At 47.2% G+C, this 17,559-nt stretch overlaps 8 protein-coding genes across 8 annotated transcripts; 4 read left to right on the top strand and 4 right to left on the bottom strand.

Annotated features, from left to right (window-relative positions):
- Positions 1-808: 808 nt before the first annotated feature.
- N7446_004193 (uncharacterized protein) lies at positions 809-2,476 on the bottom strand (the record flags this gene model as incomplete). Its single annotated transcript, XM_058512942.1, has 3 exons — positions 809-831; positions 911-1,058; positions 1,124-2,476. The coding sequence occupies 3 exons, from the start codon at positions 2,474-2,476 to the stop codon at positions 809-811; spliced, it is 1,524 nt and encodes a 507-aa protein (XP_058374271.1).
- A 3,518-nt stretch (positions 2,477-5,994) lies between these two features.
- Positions 5,995-6,977, top strand: N7446_004192 (uncharacterized protein; the record flags this gene model as incomplete). Its single annotated transcript, XM_058512941.1, has 4 exons — positions 5,995-6,198; positions 6,253-6,357; positions 6,411-6,753; positions 6,823-6,977. 4 exons carry the CDS (start codon positions 5,995-5,997, stop codon positions 6,975-6,977), a joined length of 807 nt encoding a protein of 268 aa, XP_058374270.1.
- A 551-nt stretch (positions 6,978-7,528) lies between these two features.
- On the bottom strand, positions 7,529-8,476 carry N7446_004191 (bZIP transcription factor; the record flags this gene model as incomplete). Its single annotated transcript, XM_058512940.1, has 3 exons — positions 7,529-7,999; positions 8,059-8,388; positions 8,450-8,476. 3 exons carry the CDS (start codon positions 8,474-8,476, stop codon positions 7,529-7,531), a joined length of 828 nt encoding a protein of 275 aa, XP_058374269.1.
- Positions 8,477-8,755: 279 nt separating this feature from the next.
- On the top strand, positions 8,756-9,172 carry N7446_004190 (acyl-CoA-binding domain-containing protein; the record flags this gene model as incomplete). The annotated part of the gene is made up of 3 exons (XM_058512939.1): positions 8,756-8,839; positions 8,907-8,978; positions 9,056-9,172. The coding sequence occupies 3 exons, from the start codon at positions 8,756-8,758 to the stop codon at positions 9,170-9,172; spliced, it is 273 nt and encodes a 90-aa protein (XP_058374268.1).
- A 998-nt stretch (positions 9,173-10,170) lies between these two features.
- Positions 10,171-11,341, top strand: N7446_004189 (gamma-glutamylcyclotransferase; the record flags this gene model as incomplete). The annotated part of the gene is made up of 6 exons (XM_058512938.1): positions 10,171-10,265; positions 10,326-10,357; positions 10,465-10,514; positions 10,597-10,601; positions 10,673-10,757; positions 10,817-11,341. 6 exons carry the CDS (start codon positions 10,171-10,173, stop codon positions 11,339-11,341), a joined length of 792 nt encoding a protein of 263 aa, XP_058374267.1.
- Positions 11,342-11,824: 483 nt separating this feature from the next.
- Positions 11,825-12,697, bottom strand: N7446_004188 (RNA recognition motif domain-containing protein; the record flags this gene model as incomplete). Its single annotated transcript, XM_058512937.1, has 6 exons — positions 11,825-11,905; positions 11,962-11,997; positions 12,052-12,316; positions 12,375-12,481; positions 12,542-12,614; positions 12,678-12,697. The coding sequence occupies 6 exons, from the start codon at positions 12,695-12,697 to the stop codon at positions 11,825-11,827; spliced, it is 582 nt and encodes a 193-aa protein (XP_058374266.1).
- Positions 12,698-13,997: 1,300 nt separating this feature from the next.
- On the top strand, positions 13,998-16,136 carry N7446_004187 (uncharacterized protein; the record flags this gene model as incomplete). The annotated part of the gene is made up of 3 exons (XM_058512936.1): positions 13,998-14,079; positions 14,128-14,498; positions 14,556-16,136. 3 exons carry the CDS (start codon positions 13,998-14,000, stop codon positions 16,134-16,136), a joined length of 2,034 nt encoding a protein of 677 aa, XP_058374265.1.
- An 845-nt stretch (positions 16,137-16,981) lies between these two features.
- N7446_004186 (uncharacterized protein) lies at positions 16,982-17,422 on the bottom strand (the record flags this gene model as incomplete). The annotated part of the gene is made up of 2 exons (XM_058512935.1): positions 16,982-17,085; positions 17,149-17,422. The coding sequence occupies 2 exons, from the start codon at positions 17,420-17,422 to the stop codon at positions 16,982-16,984; spliced, it is 378 nt and encodes a 125-aa protein (XP_058374264.1).
- Positions 17,423-17,559: the final 137 nt, after the last annotated feature.

Below are 17,559 nucleotides of genomic sequence, written 5' to 3'. Positions count from 1 at the left end.
ACTCGTCGTCCTTCCAACGATCTTGGTTTTGATTGGGGAAGTTTTTGATGTAATGCGATGTCACTGGAATCACCGTAGTGAAGCATTCTGATGAACTTCCCGTAATCATCTGCCGACAATGTCAGCCACACATTCTCTATTTCAACATGTTCGTTCGAATTGTTTGGGCCTAATGGGCTTTAAGGAAAGGAATTTCATACTGATTCCAGAGAGTTGAGAATGGGCCCGGTCCATTTATAGTCTTTGTTCGAATGAGAATGACCCTCATATTCAGGCGTTAGCTACCCACCACCCTCCTACTTAAAACCAGCCAGGGGCTGGAGTCCTCCATAATCCTTTAAATCTTCTACGATCCTTAGCGTACAATAATGATAGGCTAGCAAGGGGCGATCGGGTATTCCAACGTGCTCGAAAGGCTGGTGCCGATGACTACTTCGAGAACTCTCCCCTTGCATCACCTTTATCTTCACAACGCATGATTAAATTTTCCTTTGAACCTGACGAGCAAGATATTCAGATTTAATGTAGTTATTGACAGAGTAGATCGTGAGATAAGTATGATCCAAGAGTACTGGAACTTCTGGAAGTAGTGACGCAACTATCGCGTCATGTCACAGATTGCTTCAGCATCATCAAGTAATCCAGTGACTCTTGTTATTTCTCTGCTTGAATTGATTCTGGAAAAGGAAGGGATGGTTATCGTACGCTTATTTACCATCTGCGTACCGCTTCCTGTCAGCATCCGTGGCCTCTCTAGCTTGATAATGGACCTTCCCCGAGGGGGTGGAAGCAACAAGTCCTGCAAGCCCTATATAAGAACCTCCTTATGACCTATATCAAGGCTGTAAGATTAGTTATATAACGTCAATAAAGAATGGCAACAAATAGTACAAAAGGAATTAGTACTTACCGGCTTTTCGCAAATATCCAAGACCACTCATTCTCTTCGTTTGCTTTTTCAAAACAATCGGATCAGATGATTTCAATAGGTTAAAATTGCAAACAAGGTCGCTAGAAACTTCCATGCTAGCTCCCATGTTGTCAAACTTGCCACAGTACTTGAACAAGAATTCTAGTCAGCACTCATCACCATAGTCAACAAATGGAAGAACCGAAGACTCACATTTGGTGCAGAAAAGACCGTAACGAGATTACGCTCCCCAAAGAATTCATATCCCCCTTCCACCACCATATGCGCCCGACAGACTAGGTCTAAATCGTGGCGCTTTAGGAAATTCGCAACCACCTTCCTTCCAAAGGACCAACTCACACCTCGGTCATCATTAGGTTCCCAGTCTTTGATATTTGCGGGATCGCTCCATAAAAGATCATTCAGAAGACCCTGATCAGGCACTTCAGTGGGACGAGCGAGGTTTCGGATATCATTCATATCGGAAAGGTTTGGGGAAAGGCCGCCATGCACACAGAAGATCCTTTCTGCGATAACCGCAGCGATTGGAAGACAATTGAAAACATCGGTAAATGTTTTCCAGATCTTGACATTGCATCTTCGCTTGCACTCGTCATAGAACCCGTAGATTCGAGAAACATTAGCACATTCGTGGTTACCCCTGAGTAGAAAAAAGGTTTCCGGGTATTTGAGCTTGTAGCACAGAAGCAGAAGTATTGTTTCCAAGCTTTGCTTACCGCGGTCAACGTAGTCTCCTAGAAACAGATAGTTTGAGGCAGGAGGAAATCCGGACATCTCAAAGAATCGAAGGAGATCCGTAAATTGACCATGGATGTCCCCGATGATGTGAATTGGAGCATTCAGCTCTAGGAGAACAGGCTGGGAAAGGAACAGATTGCGGGCGGCCGAGCAAATGGACAAAATTTCATTATCGTTGAGACATAGCCTTTTCTCAGGTCTCGATTTTCCCACGTGTAGTAATCGCGAAATCATGCCATCTAGATCAAATAGGGTAGATCTTTCCATATTTCTTCGGTCTCGAGAAGAATCATCCCAGATTATTGTTTCTAGGTTGAACTGGTTGTGTTTTCGCAAAATGGATTCACTCGTGGCTTCAGGAACCCCAGGCGGCGAATTTTCAGGCAAGGGAACGTCTGCTCTGCGACTAAAGTCCTCACTCAGTTGGCTCGTCTTCTCATTCAATGCATTTTGAACAGTAGTCACTGGCGACCCTGGGCTACCATGCTTGCTGAAGTTGCCCTGGTGGTGAAACCCTCTTCTTAGGAAGCGAGAAAAAGAAGGTCTTTTGGATGAGTTGATGGCGAGATCGCAATCATGAGTTGTGCTTCGCTCAGTGGTATGGTCAAAGTCCACTTCTTTGACCTGCTGATGGTCGTTTTTTAAAACCTCTTTTTGGGGGAATTGGTCCCCCTCTTTCATCGCTGTAACATTTTCTTCTTTGCTTGCATCATTCATTGTGCCAAGCTCGCTTTCCTCTGGTATTGAAAGAGAAGCTGGGATCTGATTGGTAATCATAGGAGGCTGCTCAATATCGGCAGTTGACATAGCTCTGGCTAGTGTGTCTCAGTAGGCTATTTCTTCCGACAAGCTATTGCAGATATGTTACTGTAGAGGTCACACTTCTTAAGAAGTTGGGTTATCATGCTGCGGTGGTGATCTTGGCAAGCCGGGTGGCAAACGCGGACTGTGATTGGGAACGGGGGCTCTTGGCAAAAGTGTTAACGTATTTCCCAAGCGAGCACCGCTAGACTGTGACATCGCCCATGGACGGGCCTGTGGGCAGTGCCCATGGACATTATGTAAGCGGGCAATGCCCACGATGGGCCTGCCCGTGGACGGGCCTAGTGGTAAGGGCCCATCGCCCATCGCGCATATGCCCGTCCATGGGCGTTACTTGGCAGCACAGCAAAAACGTGATTCATACTGATAAGTCAGCGCTTATACTTCCATTTTGGGTGAATTTATGTAAAAATGGGCGGTTGGGCATTGTCCACGATGGGCGGTTGGGCATTGCCCACGATGGGCTGGGGCAATGCCCATGGGCTTTAATGGGCGGGCCTTCCATTTTCCAAAAAGCCCAAGGCCCACCGTGGACGGTCATTGTCGCAGTCTAAGCGCCGCACTCCAAAATACATAGTAATGCTACACTTATATCCCAACAACCACGTTTCTATTTTATCTAGTTCTTGATCAATAGCTACTGATAAGAGCTATTAGCACTGTATATGAACTTCGAAGAAATCGGAAAGTTATATTATCATCATTTCGAAAATTACCGAAAATTATAAGCTATAAACATAAATATCTTAGTCACTGAATTGTAAAAAATCCCCCAATATTCCTAAGAAGGCTAGATATCACCTAAAAGCATATTCCTACTAGCAACCCAATAGACCATAGTTGTTGAGATATAAACCTGTAATTTATCGCATTTACAATGCGTTTTGGGGTGCGGCGCTGGCTTGGCACATACGTTAAATGGTGTATGAGTGGACGATTTAATACCCTCGTATATTGACCTTACTATTCTACGGCGTGTATGTATGTCATTTTCCATTTACACCAACCCATCGCAGAGTTGATTTCCCAAGTAGACTAAAATATGAATCCGTACCCAGCCTAGTGGGTTGTCGTTTAGAATCCAACTCGCTGAGCGATATGCCGGCTACCACAAATTGTTCGTCGTTTAATTTATGAGAACATGGAATATCCTGAGACTTCTTATTTAGAAATAGTGGATTCTAAAGAAATAATGGAGCACCCTAAGGGCTATGTTTCCCCGTGTCCCCTTTTGTTATTAGCCAGACCTTCAATGTGTTCTTAACGGCTGCCTACAGGTGCTCATTAATGGAGTCACAGGCGACTTGACTCGTCACAAAGTGCGGCTGGATTTGATACGTAGATTCAAATGATTAGCCATGCGACGCGACGCATAAGTGGTATGTCGTTGAATACGCCATGCTGTACGCAGCAGCAACAGCATCGGTTCTTGCTCCTTGACGCATGATGAATCAGATAGGATATGATTGGCCGCACAGCACCGTCGACCACCAACTTTAGCGCTTAGGATCTCGGCTCCCCACGCAAAAGCTAGATATCGCCATTTCGGTCGATAAGCTCCACCACGACTGTTGTTGGTACGTACTAGGGTCCTAGGAGCATCCATGTCCAGAATGGTTATCTTGCAAAAAATACTTGACCTCGGTGCAGACGCCCGAGATGTAATGGCGCATAACCAATTTCAGTCCATAGACTATGCAGTTTCAAGACCCACGATCAAAGGTTCCCCAGCTAGAGACAGATAGCAGCCCAAGACATAAGTTGCAGGAAGATGAGTCTCTACGAAAGGACATGCTATCCTTTTCCCCACATCTAACGCGAACCGTTTAGGAAAGGGGTTAATTAACGTCCTATTTTATATTTACCCAAGCACGACACAAAGTCTCGGATAAACTCTTTTGCCTCCTCCCCTCAACAACAATAAACGGAATCCAACGCGGACGACGGGGAACGAAGCCGCGATTTTGGCGCCTCAGACCAACCAAGTCTGTGCCTGTCTTTATACCTCGTTATGTTCCAACCATCCAACCCTCCTTAACGCTTCGCCACTGTCGGCTGCGAGCGTGCATTTTAAGTTAATAGTCATGTCTGAGGTATTTAAGTCGTCGAGAGTAGATCGCGCCATTTTTTCATCATTTCGCTGTAAATGGATCTCAAGGTTATACACCGTATCCTGGATCATCTCATTGTACTCTTGAAGAACTTGGTGGGAGACACTGGAGGTATACCTTACGAAAGATGTTAGCAAAGTCCATAGTAGACAAAGAATAGCGACCAGTCTTGTTGGCGGTGACAAAATGAGTACAGCTCTATCATTGTTACAGTCAATTCGTTGCTACAAATGGTGCTCTTTGCTTCCTCCGGCATTTTATTTATCAAGGTCATTGGTCACTCCGGTAGCCAAGTTACACTATCTTATAATACCGCTGCCAAACGTGTGCCTGTTTTCCTTGGAATTTCTCTAGGTGCTGTAATAGTTACCCGCATTACTCTTCAAAGAATTATTAGTCCGCGTCGGTACGACCAGGTTCTCTGAAATAAGCTAGCCTATAGTCCCTTCTTAAGCTTCTCTTCACGATCCTTATGCTGTTCGTATTTAGGGCCGCCAGGTGGTTCATCAAATTATATTAGTGGTTCGGGTTAGCGCTCCTCTTATAGTTTATTTCATTATCACCTTCTAATGACTTAAAAGTTAGGTTCTACTCAAATTTTCACCACGGCTAATAACTTTAAGCTTGCTATTGCTGTTACTGTCGTAACGTTTAAGGCTAACAGTAATTAGGCGCTTACTGCTACTTTCGGGCCGTCAATTGAGGTCCTAATACTACTTAGCCTTGTCTATGTTGTCAAATCTGTAACCAAGCGAGTTAACTGGAAGGACTGAAGTGGAAAGCACAAAACATATTCATGTCTTGCGCAACTTTTGCATATCCGGAACCTTGAAAGCTATGTTGAAGTGAAAGGACCAATGTGAAGGAGGCTAGAGGTATACGGACCGTTACACCTGGGGCAAGCAGTATACTTGTTAATCAATAGTCACAAGTTCGTCTCAAGAACTTTACATCGGCCACTTGGCATTTCGGGTATAGCGACTGATCTGGCCTAGGTAACTCTGGTGACATACCCATACGTTCGTCTAATTCCCATGATTCGCCACGAGTGAAGAGAAAGTTCTTTGGTTATAATGAATCAGCCTGGTTGTCAGTTCCGAGACACCAGGACGTAAGGAGAATGTAAGGACCCATAAGCTTGGCAGTGACATACCAGACATGCACTGGCCAATCAGTGGAATAACGTGCCGCCCGTCTCCACATTAACGATGCTATGTACATCATAAATGACATGGCTCTTTGATAGCGCAGATGATATATAAATAAGTTTGATCCCTCTCGATTCAGTTTCTCGAATCATCAATTTGCTCCTTTACTGAACAGCAAGTTGGTTGACGGTCTTTGCTCACAGCACACTTCTTTCTCCATCTCCGCCCTGCTGAAGCTGAAACCATGAATTCTGAAGATACCTATCATTCTGTGCAAGAGTGCTACGGAGGCGTTGCAAAACAGGCCGGCCCTGATAGCCAAAGGGCCTATGAACGCAAGGTCGCGACCGCATTTGGGTATGATCTAGAGGAGTTGCGCTCTATTCCAGCCAACGCGAATCTAGGTGTCAGCTGCGGGAATCCGCTAGCAACAGCAAATTTAGGAAAGGTAGGGCATAACCACTGATCACCACTTATTCTGGTACTAATATTTCATATTTAGGGCGAGACTGTGGTTGACTTGGGTAGTGGCGGGGGCATCGACGTTCTGTTAGCCGCAAAGAAGGTTGGACTGGAAGGAAAGGCTATCGGTATTGACATGACGAAGGTATGAGGACTCGTTCTTGCTAATACATTTTATTTGTTACTTAGAATTAGCAGGATATGCTGGAATTGGCCCGTCGAAACGCGAAGAATGCTGGCGCCTCAAATGCAACTTTTATCGAGGCTTTCATTACTTCTATCCCGATGCCATCATCTAGCGTCGATTGCATCATCAGCAACTGTGTGGTAAACTTGGTGCCGGAAGCCGAGAAACCCCTTGTCTTCCATGAGATGTTCCGCCTGCTGAAGCCGGGAGGTAGGGTTGCAATCAGCGACATTCTGGCAAAGCGAGAGCTTCCGATGGAAATCAAGACAGACCTTTCCTTGTATGTTGGTTGTATCGCGGGCGCCAGCCAGGTCAGCGATTATGAAAGATATTTGAAAGAAGCAGGATTTCAAGGTACCATTGCTGGCTCCTCCTTCCCCCTATCTGGTGTGACATGTTCTAGTACTGACATCTAACCTGTAGACGCCTTGATTCTGGACACCAATAGCGACCTGAACATTTACAAGGAAATGTGGCAAAGCGAAAAGGTCAACGAATCGGGCCCTACTAGCTCATGTTGCGATACGAGGAGATCTAGACCGGCCGGGGGAGATGAAGATGGCGGACGTGGATTTTAATCTCTGGACTGGTGAGTTCTTTACAAATCAAGCAGCGAGCGATTCGGCGCTAACCACGTTCCGGTTGGCTTTTTACGTTAGGCTCGTTCAAGATCTTCGCCATTAAGCCGGACATCCACGCTTGATGAAACACTACATCTCCTAAAGCGAATGGATCTTCTGGTCCAATGCCGATAAACCATTTGAATTACATCTACCAGGATTCCCAGATAGCTTTAGGTCAAACAAACTGCTTTTCCTGAATAGCTTGCATCTCTTCTTCCTGTCTGCCTGCTGTAGTAATGGACGTGTTTATTAGGATCTGTATCCGCATATGAGAGCGAACATGCGAGGTTACCTATGAATTATACAACAGCGGAAGCCGGCTTCGGTGAGACATCAAGATCACAATGCTTGACAGCATTGAACGAGAAGAAGACTACAAGATTTGGCATACTATTGAAAGACCTCCAATCGGAGATTGAGCTTCGTTGCGCATAACAAGCCCTGCACCTCCTTTGACGTACATTCTAACTGGGTCATTTCATTGTGTTGGGCCAGTCATTGTGCTCCTACGACGTATCAGAGAGAACAGCAAGCAACTGATAATAATCAACCCTGCACCCCTCCCCGGGCACAAGGCTATTTCGGTACCCACTTCGAAGTCTCAGATGTAGGTTTCTGAGATCTGGTTTCCTTCGGACATAGCCAATCAAGAGCTCACAGGCCTCTGAACAGGAGAGGGTATGTTGTGAGAAGGGATCCGAGGTGCCTAGATTACAATCCATGGCGGGATATCCCGAGGTCGACAGTTGGGACTCCTCTGAGGCGAAGCCGTTGTATGGCATCAGCCCCATTTGTGGGCAGTTCAGCGATTCCGAAACGCGTACCGTGCTTGCCGGTAGTTGTGTAGACATGTATAAAAGCCGGTCATCAAGTGGGGGAAGGTCAGATAAGGAGGGATGTGATGTCATTGTATTTTCCTCTTGCGAAGGATCATCATTCCCAGGGACAGACTGAGTGCCACCTAGTCTGTTCGTTGCCTGCGGCACCATTAATGTTTTTGTCCACTGACATCTGAGGCATGAAAAGGTAGACTAACCCCAGGCACCGAATTAGACGAGATGAGATATTCTGAAGAGACCAGCACATCTAAGCCAAGCTCAGATCCAGTCATCGGTCCGCAAGCCTCCCACGATGGTGCGAGAGGCTGTTCAAATGCGGAGTCCACCATGGATGTTACGGATTCCACGAAATACTTCAGTAGCTGGTTTTCGACCGAGAGGAGCTCCATCTTCTTTCGCAAGTCATCAATTTGAGTGTTCTGCACGGTCTCGTAGAACTGCACTTTTTGTTCCAGGTCACGAACGTACTCCTTCTGGCGCGCGCGGCAATTCCGTTGATTGTTTCGCACTCGGGCAAGGTCCTCAGCCTAAAGACGACGGTCAATACTTTCGCGCCCTCACTCAACTCAAATTTGACAAAGGAAATACCTTGCTTTTTACTCTGATCTGTGGCATTTTGGTTGTGGTAGGCAAGATACCTTTCTCGTGGTGTGGATTGTGCTGATCGTTTGGGTTGTTATATAAGCATTCTATAAGCACACCTCGGGAGTCCACGGGGTGGACCTTCTCAATAGCTTTGGCCCATTGTAGGGTGCTGGATCCCGCATCTGCTGTTTCGGCTGTGGGGTAGTTTCACACTTTTCAGTACATTACATGTATTTAATAGCCGCCCAAGTCACATCGAAATCTTTTTCACCCACCTCTTGACAGCATAACGTCACACATACCGCCGCAATGCACCTGGACAAGGAAATGTTGAAAGCCTATAGGACTTTTGAGTCTCTGGAAAACAACCTAACACAGGAGGAAATTTGGGAGGTAATTTGTGTCTCGTTGCATTTCCGATATTTCCAAGAGCAGTATTGAATGATAACTGGATTTGTAGAACCAAGTGCTATACAAACAGGCAATGAATGGTGACAACGCAACACCTCAGCCTAGAGACCAGGATGTCCAGGTACTACCTCATATCTACCTTCTATTCTTAGCACAGTTATAGTACAATTTTGACTAACATCGATCTACTAACTACAGGGAAGGGCTCGCTGGGACATATGGAATTCAAAGAAGGGAATGCCAAAGGAAGAGGCAAGAGAAACATTTTTAAGCAACGTTAAATCGATTGAGGCGAAGTATAGTGAACGTGCGTAAAGTGAATAGCCGCACGGCTATCTCGTGTCATACTGAAAGGGAGGAAATGCTTCCTTTTCAATGTGAATATAGACCTAGGTAGCACTATCGGGGAACACCAGTCACACATCATCGTCGAGAACCCAAAAAACCGAAGTCCTAGAAACTGGAATATTTGTAGACTTGTATTGTCTTAGAAGTAACTAACAGCTTTATGAACACTGGGCGATCCTAAATGGACCCCAATTTCTTGCTATTCGGACAGCTCTAACCCTAATTATGCCCGGCGTCGTAATTGTATTTCACTGAGCATCATTAAGTCACCTTCAATTTTTCTTAAGTCCTAGCTCCGAGTAGACTGGTCGTGCAGGTAACTACACTAGTCCTAGATACCTCCTCTGCATCACCACCACGGCTGAAGCCTAACAGTGACAAGAAAGCGGTGGCGAACAGACCGGAGAGTTCGTGATAGCTTGTCTGATAGAAGATCATATGTATTGATTGTGTTTTACAAAAGAGACTTTTAGCACAATAGACTAGTTCGTTGTGTTCTTTAGGTCTTCGGCATGTCACTGCAGATCCTTCGCATGGTTTTGATAGAAATCCAAGCATAATGGGAACATACAAAGTTAGCACTAACTCTACCCAAAGGTGAGATTGTATCATACGATAATCTAGAGTTAGGTACGGGCAGCTAAATTGTATCTTTTTAAATCTGCCATTGATCCTGGATGCGAAGGGTAGCATACACATGGTGGAATACGAAACAAACATTGCAAACATGCACCATTTTGTATGGCAATAGCGAATTTCACCCCGACGCCAATATATACAAACATCTCCCCCTGTGGCAACATCTGCTACTCGGACTACTTGCCTCTTTCGTCTATCCAACATTCTAAACCTTGAGAAAGGCCGCCGCTTGCATCTTTCAATTCTGTCCGACGCGGGGCAGACCCACAACAGCAGCTTCAGTTAACCAACTCCCCAAACAGATTCAGTGCAGACATCGTCGTAACATGGCAGCAACCGCACAAGGACATCAAGTCCACCCAGACGGTCGGACATGGAAAAGTCATTTTCCCAAAGGTGATCTCTGGGTATTCGGTTACGGGTGAGTTTCGACTCACAATTAAATCTGACGTCTTGACAAGTGCTCATCATTTATGTATAGGAGCTTAATCTGGAAGCCGCCACCACATTTTGGTATGTCAAACTGCTATCCGGCATTTTTTCCCATCTGAGGATTGGAAAGAGGGCTTAATGTTTGATGGCTTCGGGTCGGAGAATTAATCCTTGATCTTATTTTGCAGACCAACGTGTTCCTGGGTATATCAGTGGCTATGTACGGCGGTTTTGGCAGGTGTGTTACCCATGCATTGCTCGAGGGATATGATATTATATGGAATAGACTAACAGTATGGCATTCTAACCATGGAATTCAGGCTAGGTATGTAAAATGGTCATATTCGGGCATTTAATACCCGTGAACCCAGGCTATAAGGCTAATGCGAAAAAAAGTACCGACCACCGCGGCACCCCAGAGACACCAGGTCGAGTAGTCACTGTGATCGAAAGAACGTTCTGGGAGACATTAGACGACCCGGTCAGTCCGAAGATTCCACTTACCGTATATAAAAATATCCTAACTGACTCTCCGAACAGCTCGCACGCCAGGAGTCTGAATCAGCATCTACAGGTAAAGTCTGGGGTGCAGCATACCACATCCCAGCTTCACACGCCGAGGAAGTCCACGACTACCTAGACGATCGGGAGATTGACGGCTACAGTGCGCACTACACGCCGTTCCACCCAACCATCGACGTCGAAGGCGCGACCAGCTCATCGCCGATTATCTGTATGGTCTACATTGGCCAGCCGTCTAATCCGCAATTCCTGCGCGAGGCTGCTCGGCGGGAGCCGCAGGATGTGGCGCAGGTTATTAGTGCTGGTCATGGTCTTAGTGGGAAGAATACTGAGTATTTGTATCTACTGGAGAAGGCGCTTGAGGGGCTTGGGCTGGGTACTGCTGATGTTCATGTCACGGATTTGGTGCGGCGGGTTAAGGCGATTGAGGCTGAGGGGCTGGGTGAGGCTGAGGAGAAGGCGGCTGAGCTTGAGGTTACCAAGTCGCTGGAGGGGGCGGCTGAGGCGCCTGCTGAGGCGGATGGTCGGTCGACAATTGAATGAGGTCAGCGTTATATAGATTGTTGGTTGACACGTTGGTTTTGCATAGAGTAGCCGGCAGATGGAAGAACATAGACGAGATGGCTTGCTTCAAGAAGACCCTATTGCCTGGATACTCTCGCTAGGTAGATTAAAATTATGTTCAATATCGGCGAACTCACTGATCATGCTCTCTGTCGGTTTTGTCGGAGAAAAGAATCTGCCATGAAACAAATGAACTGGCAAACGTAGAACCACACTAGACTCATTCTGTGAAACGAGGAAATGACCACAAAGATCATGGACTTATAAACATGGAGTAACCATATAGATGCACAAAGATTGCTCAAGCGAGCTAGAATCCCGTATTTCCTCCCATTGCATGCCAAGAGCGGGAAAGAGAAAAAGCAAACAAAAATGGACACCCTTAAGTTCGAAGTCCAAGGTGCATCGCGCTTGAGCCGTTGTAATTTGTGCCTTATTTTAGGAGGTACCGCGGATGAAGAGCTAAGTCAAATGAAAAGCTGACCATCTACTGAGTGTGATGGCCGTCTTGGGGTGCTTGCTCCATGTTGTTGTTGCGCCACCCTTGACAAGTCAGTCACCCCGATGTTGCAACGATCCGTGAGGAAATTATTGCTCACCACCGCCGCCGCCATATCCAGTGTTGGGGCCGCCGCCTATGAAGAATTGTCAGGAAACAACGTAACGATGGAAAAATCTGTAAACCGTACCGTAGCCACCGTGGCCGCCAGCGCCGTATCCGGCAGGACCACTTGGGGGTAATTGTTGCTGTTGTTGTTGTTGTTGTTGTAACCACGGTTGTACCCGCCCCCGTTATAGCCGCCCCCGTTGTTGTACCCGCCAGCATTGTAGCCACCACCGCCCTGGTATCCAGATGGAGGTTGCGAATTATATCCACCACGACCCTGGAAGCCACCTTCGGGGCGTTGGGGTCGGTCAAAGGCTTTGTCAACACGAATAGTACGTCCATCGAATCTATTAACCGTCAAAACTCTGCGCTTGTAGTAAAAATGAGATGGAATCATAGTCTTACTCCTGATTGTTCATCGCATTCATTGCGGCCTCTGCATCAGCCTCATTGGCAAATCGAACAAAGCCAAATCCACGACTGCGCAAAGTCGCGCGGTCTTTCACGACGATCTGTAGGCGGCGGGGTCAGTTGAAACTTATGGCGGACGAGCGGAGCAAATTAGAACTCACAGCCTCTTGGATCTCCCCGAATTGCTGAAATCCTTCTCGCAGAGCCTCATCGTTTGTGTGCCAGGAAAGGCCGCTGAATAACTGTTAGACTTGCTATGGCGAGCACATGCTGGCTCTTGTGACAAAGTACACGTACTGAATGAAGAGCTTAGACATGATGGTGCTTTTTTATGGAATATGGATCAGAAGTCACGCTTGGACAGTATCAGTCCAAAGGCAAAGATGAAAGGTGAAAAGCAGAGATGATTCACGAGAGGTCGTGGTCAAAATCAGAAGTCGTCGGGGTAGTGAATTGACAGGGAGATCCTAGTGGTTGTCAGGCGAGTCAGCAGTCCCGTGTAACAATCACACTGCGTTAGGGCTCCCACAACTCTGGGAATTTTGCACGGGCCGGACACCAATGGCGAGTGTGCACTGCGCAATATGCTGCTTACTGTGTCTTTCCTATGAGCTTTCCCATCGGGAGAAAGTCCAACTCTAGCCAACGGGAAGAGAAGTCAAAGTGGGGGGATGCTACAAAGATAACTCCCCCCACCAACATGCTGCTAGTCCCGCTGGCTTGAACCTTCAGCTGATTGATTTGCGGGTCCCGTCGGGCTGTCTTCGAAGTGTGCAGTCAACCAGTCAATCAGAGGATTCCCGAGGCTCCGTTTCACTAAAGGATTGACGCACTAAAAGGAAACGGCTGATGTGAACTTTGACTTCCCCTCATTCCACTCTACTGGTCGTGGACAAAGGGTTGGGTTCTGTAGGACCGGATCGACAACCACTGAATTCTGTTCAAGCCTCGTACATCTTAAACATCTCGCACAAAACGAGAGATAAGCCGCCCCATGTGCCAAGGTATCCAGCTCGGGCTGCGCGGGGTCTCCGTGCACCATAATATTTTGGCAGGTCTCCAGTACCTCGCAGGTGCATCATTGGCCCATATGCATGCTTATTCAATATTTCCTTCTTATTCAGGACCCTACTGCAACGGGCTGATGATCTGGCCACATGTATTGAGTACATGGGTCTGGCCCTGTCAGCTTTGGCTATGATCATCGTGGAAGTCGTGTATGTGCATCCGGTCAGAGGGGCAGTGCCCTGTGGGCCCACATGCGGCTTGGACCGTAAATGTCGGAAGACTTCCGACATATGGCGATCGGCACATGGAAGTCTATAGACTGTCTGCAGCTGTGTTTGGACTGGTGGCCTTGAGCCCTAGGACATCACGGCCGAGTTGGGGTGCCTCAGGCATAGCCCAGCTCTTCACATGAAAATGGAACGATGGCTGAGCTATGAATGATGGAAGATGGACATTGGATTATGGAGGTGGGAGGATGAGAGGGATATCTTTTGGGTCGTGCTTTCTTCGGCGGTGACCCTCCCTACTCTATGCCAACTACCAACTTCATACTTCCAATCTTTTTTTTTCGAATGCCCAAGACCCATTCCAATAGCGAACACCGCCTCCATGGAGGAAGATCGAGGGCCAATTTATCAGTGGCTTTCTACAGTGCAAGAACAGGATCGACGTGGCCATCGGAATACAGCTGGTGACCGATTTCGTTCAAATAGTGAAGCACTCACTAACAAAACACCAGAGAAGAAACAGCAGGGGGCAGGCGCGGCAGTAATGACTGGCATTCCTCTAATACCACTGGAATCACCCGGAGCCTTGCGTGGGATTCGTCGTTCGACAGGCAAAAAACGGAGTGTTGGTCATCTTGATCAATCCAGAACATCCCCTACCCCACAAAGTCCCACACGAGACGAAGGTCGCAGCAAGAGAGCACGGCATAACTATGAGCGACAGCCCAGACACAAGACCCGCGATGACCATTACGAGTACAAAGCGCCATCAGCTGCAGGGTCTCGACCACACGCTTGCAAAGGCAGGGCCAAGAATGGACGTGGCAGAAAGCATACGTTGAACGATTTCCAGGCTGTCAATGTCACTGGAAATAGATTGACGGTGTGTACAAACTTGCAGTCTGTCTAGTTTGATTAGATCTGACCTGTTCTAAACCAGATTCCCAATCAAGCCAATTTGGGCATCTTCAACAAGGGAAAGACGTCTTCAGCGGCTGAACACCCCACAAACCGACCTTCGATTGATATCTCGAGAGATGTTCACAGGAAGAGCCCTAAGAGGAACGCAGCAGAGTCTGACTTGGCTTTTTCCGAAATGAACTTTTTATCACGGAGAAAAAACATCAGCCCGGAGCCAACGCTAGAGGCCCCTGAACATACTCCGTGTGTGCAACATGCGAAACGGAGTCAATTGAATACGTTGTTATATTCACATTCAAAGGATGTATCGAAGAATGCTTTGGTACAGGCCAGCAAATCATTTCTCGGCTTAAGGGAACAAGTCGACGTCTCTCCCACCTCACTGTCCTCGTTTGCCGTTGCATCCCCAAACAAGATCCCACTGGGCTCCAAGCACTCTTTATGCGCCTCTCCAAGCATTCGACTCGGAAAAGGTGAGGTGTCCGAGAACTCGTCCTCTCCTCCGTATCCCTGGCCCGAAAGCAAAGCCCACGATACCCTCAATGACCTTCCTCTGCAACAATACCTGCTCAAACTTCTGCATACTGACTTGGACCCAAAAACTATCTCTGGTGTTGCCTCTGATAAACTCGCAACGTTCAGACATTGGAGCCTCTCTGAGCTTTGGGTGCTTTTGGAAGAGCGAAAAGCATCTTGGTCGACAGAGACTGACAACAAGCAACAATCGTCGCCCAGACCCAAATCAAGGGACGAAGGCTCTGTGGAACAAGCATTACATTCATTTCCTAAAATTATTACACCACCCCAACTGGGGTTTGTTTGTGCTGATACCAACGAGAGGCTTCAGGCGTATCCAAATCCAAGAGACGCACCTGAACCTTCCTGTGGAGTGCATAGTGATTCATTTGAACTGCGACACTCAGTTCTCGAAGAGAAGAAGACTGACCAACATCAAACACAAGAGCAATATGCCCTTGACTTTTCGTTGCAGGCTATCGACGACCGCAAAACCTCGGATGTCTTGATGGAAAACCGCCTAAGCCTGCCTCTGGCTCTTGAGTTAACAAATGAGCATCTCTGTACGTTTTCACAGGATGGCTTGTCAACGAATGCGCCTGTTTTTGATCTGGATAAATTGTACTGCGTCACAGATGACGACTTGTTCTATGAAACACTGGACGCCGCTTACTACTCCATCCTCCACCCTGAAGCTGCAGGACAAGAATTTGTCCCGGATGAACTCGAGCTGCCCATCCTCTTCGGCTCATCAAGATTCAATGAACCTGTTGATTTACTTGGTTCTCCCAAATCAGCGCAACGTAGGAGCAGTGCGATCCCTGTTCAAGTTGTGAAGACAGATCAAATACCTCATCCACCCCTCGCTCAAAACATCAAGCAGGACAGGGTTGGCACAGGACTCTTAGGAGTCAACCATCGAGATGAGCTGCCTCAAAATGATAGAGATTTTGATCAAAACCGATTTTTGCCCTGGTTGACTGGGTACAACATTCCACAATCGCACGTCCCGACTTCGCGCACATTGGACCGAGATCAAGGCCCGGCTTTATTTGGCTTTTGGCGGCAGAACAAATTGTATTAACCCTGCATGTACTCGAAAATAAAAAAAATATTGGCCTTGTGGCTGAGTTCATGCATAGCAAGCATCAAGCCCTGTCAGTTTATGGGAGGCACGAGGACTGGTTCTATGATTCCATGATATAGTTCCATTAAATCGACATGGCGATCACACTCCAATCATATGAGTCCCCTTTAGTTCAGCAACTTTCTATCATAACATGAGCCCCATCTATCCCTCTACTGCAGTCATATAGAGGTGGTTCCGCACCGGGTTTCTTCACTCTGCCCACTTACCAGGCTTGCCGTGAAGTGGACACTTGGCTATGCGCGATACTCAGCGTGCGGCAAACTACTGTGGATATGATTGATTCCGCTGTGTCATTTTTGCGGTGGGTAGACCGCATAGAGTAATTTGGAATCGAATTCCATCCTCGCGCAATGCTTCTACGGGAGACGGATAAAGTGAATTTATTTCGATGAGCGTTGAATTGATTGGGTATAAAGTAGCCTTAGATGACAGGAGATCAGACACATGATCGGATGGACGACTTCCAAATTCTTGAGATATTCAAGATATGGACATGGCCCGTCTATGTATCCCACCATTGAATGATCCTAGATGTAGTCCTGGAATTCATTTCCACGCTGTGTAAAACTACTTGAGATCCATATGGGAGTTGACATTTGTTGCGGGACAGAAGGAATTCTATGCCGGCCGTTCTGTTTGTTGGTATGTTGCAGGGTCCACGAAAATAAGCCGGGTCGGTTTTGGAAAGGAGGTTGAACGCTGGAAGCTGAGGGTCGAATATGCCGCAGCAAAGCAGCAAGATGCAAAGGTTGAAGGTGAAATTATTGGTATGATGGAGATCATAGAGTGGCAGCCGCCTCGATGACACCCGCTGCCTTGAAGGCAGCTGGGTTCTTTATTACCACCTCAACCGGGTATTTCCACTGCATAAATCGCGTCCAACCTAGAAGTCAATCAGTCAGTATGAGCTGCTACAAGACCAGTATTGCCGTTCAGTTCCACGTACTCCAATATGCGCATCGTCGCCCTAGGTATTTCCCGATAAAAGGTACCAGGACCATGCTCAGAAGCAGCTCCAGTTGCTCAATACTTTCTTGCCATTCTGCCTCGGCATCGGAGAAGTCATCGGATAGGGTGTCGAGGTCGGAGTCGGTTGTAGACTCGGAAGGAAGAGAGGCAATCTCATCGTCCGACTCGGAGTATGAGTTCTGTCTGGAGGGGACCATGTATGCGGACATCGAGAACGAGGGATTCGATCCAGCTGGAGAAGGTGACGACATCGGAGCGTATTCTGATATTAGATCTGAAAGGGAAAAGGAAAGGAAGACTGATCAAGCAGCGGCCTGCCTACTGCTGTGTAAATGAGACGACCGGCGGTGCCTTACTGGACTGTTGACCTCCGATTGCACGTGACCTG

The sequence above is a fragment of the Penicillium canescens genome (assembly GCF_028828765.1).
Source record: "Penicillium canescens strain IBT 15451 chromosome Unknown utg000003l_segment0_segment0, whole genome shotgun sequence".
In the NCBI taxonomy this organism is placed as follows: Eukaryota; Fungi; Ascomycota; class Eurotiomycetes; order Eurotiales; family Aspergillaceae; genus Penicillium; species Penicillium canescens.
This window is presented reverse-complemented; position numbering and strand designations above follow the sequence as displayed.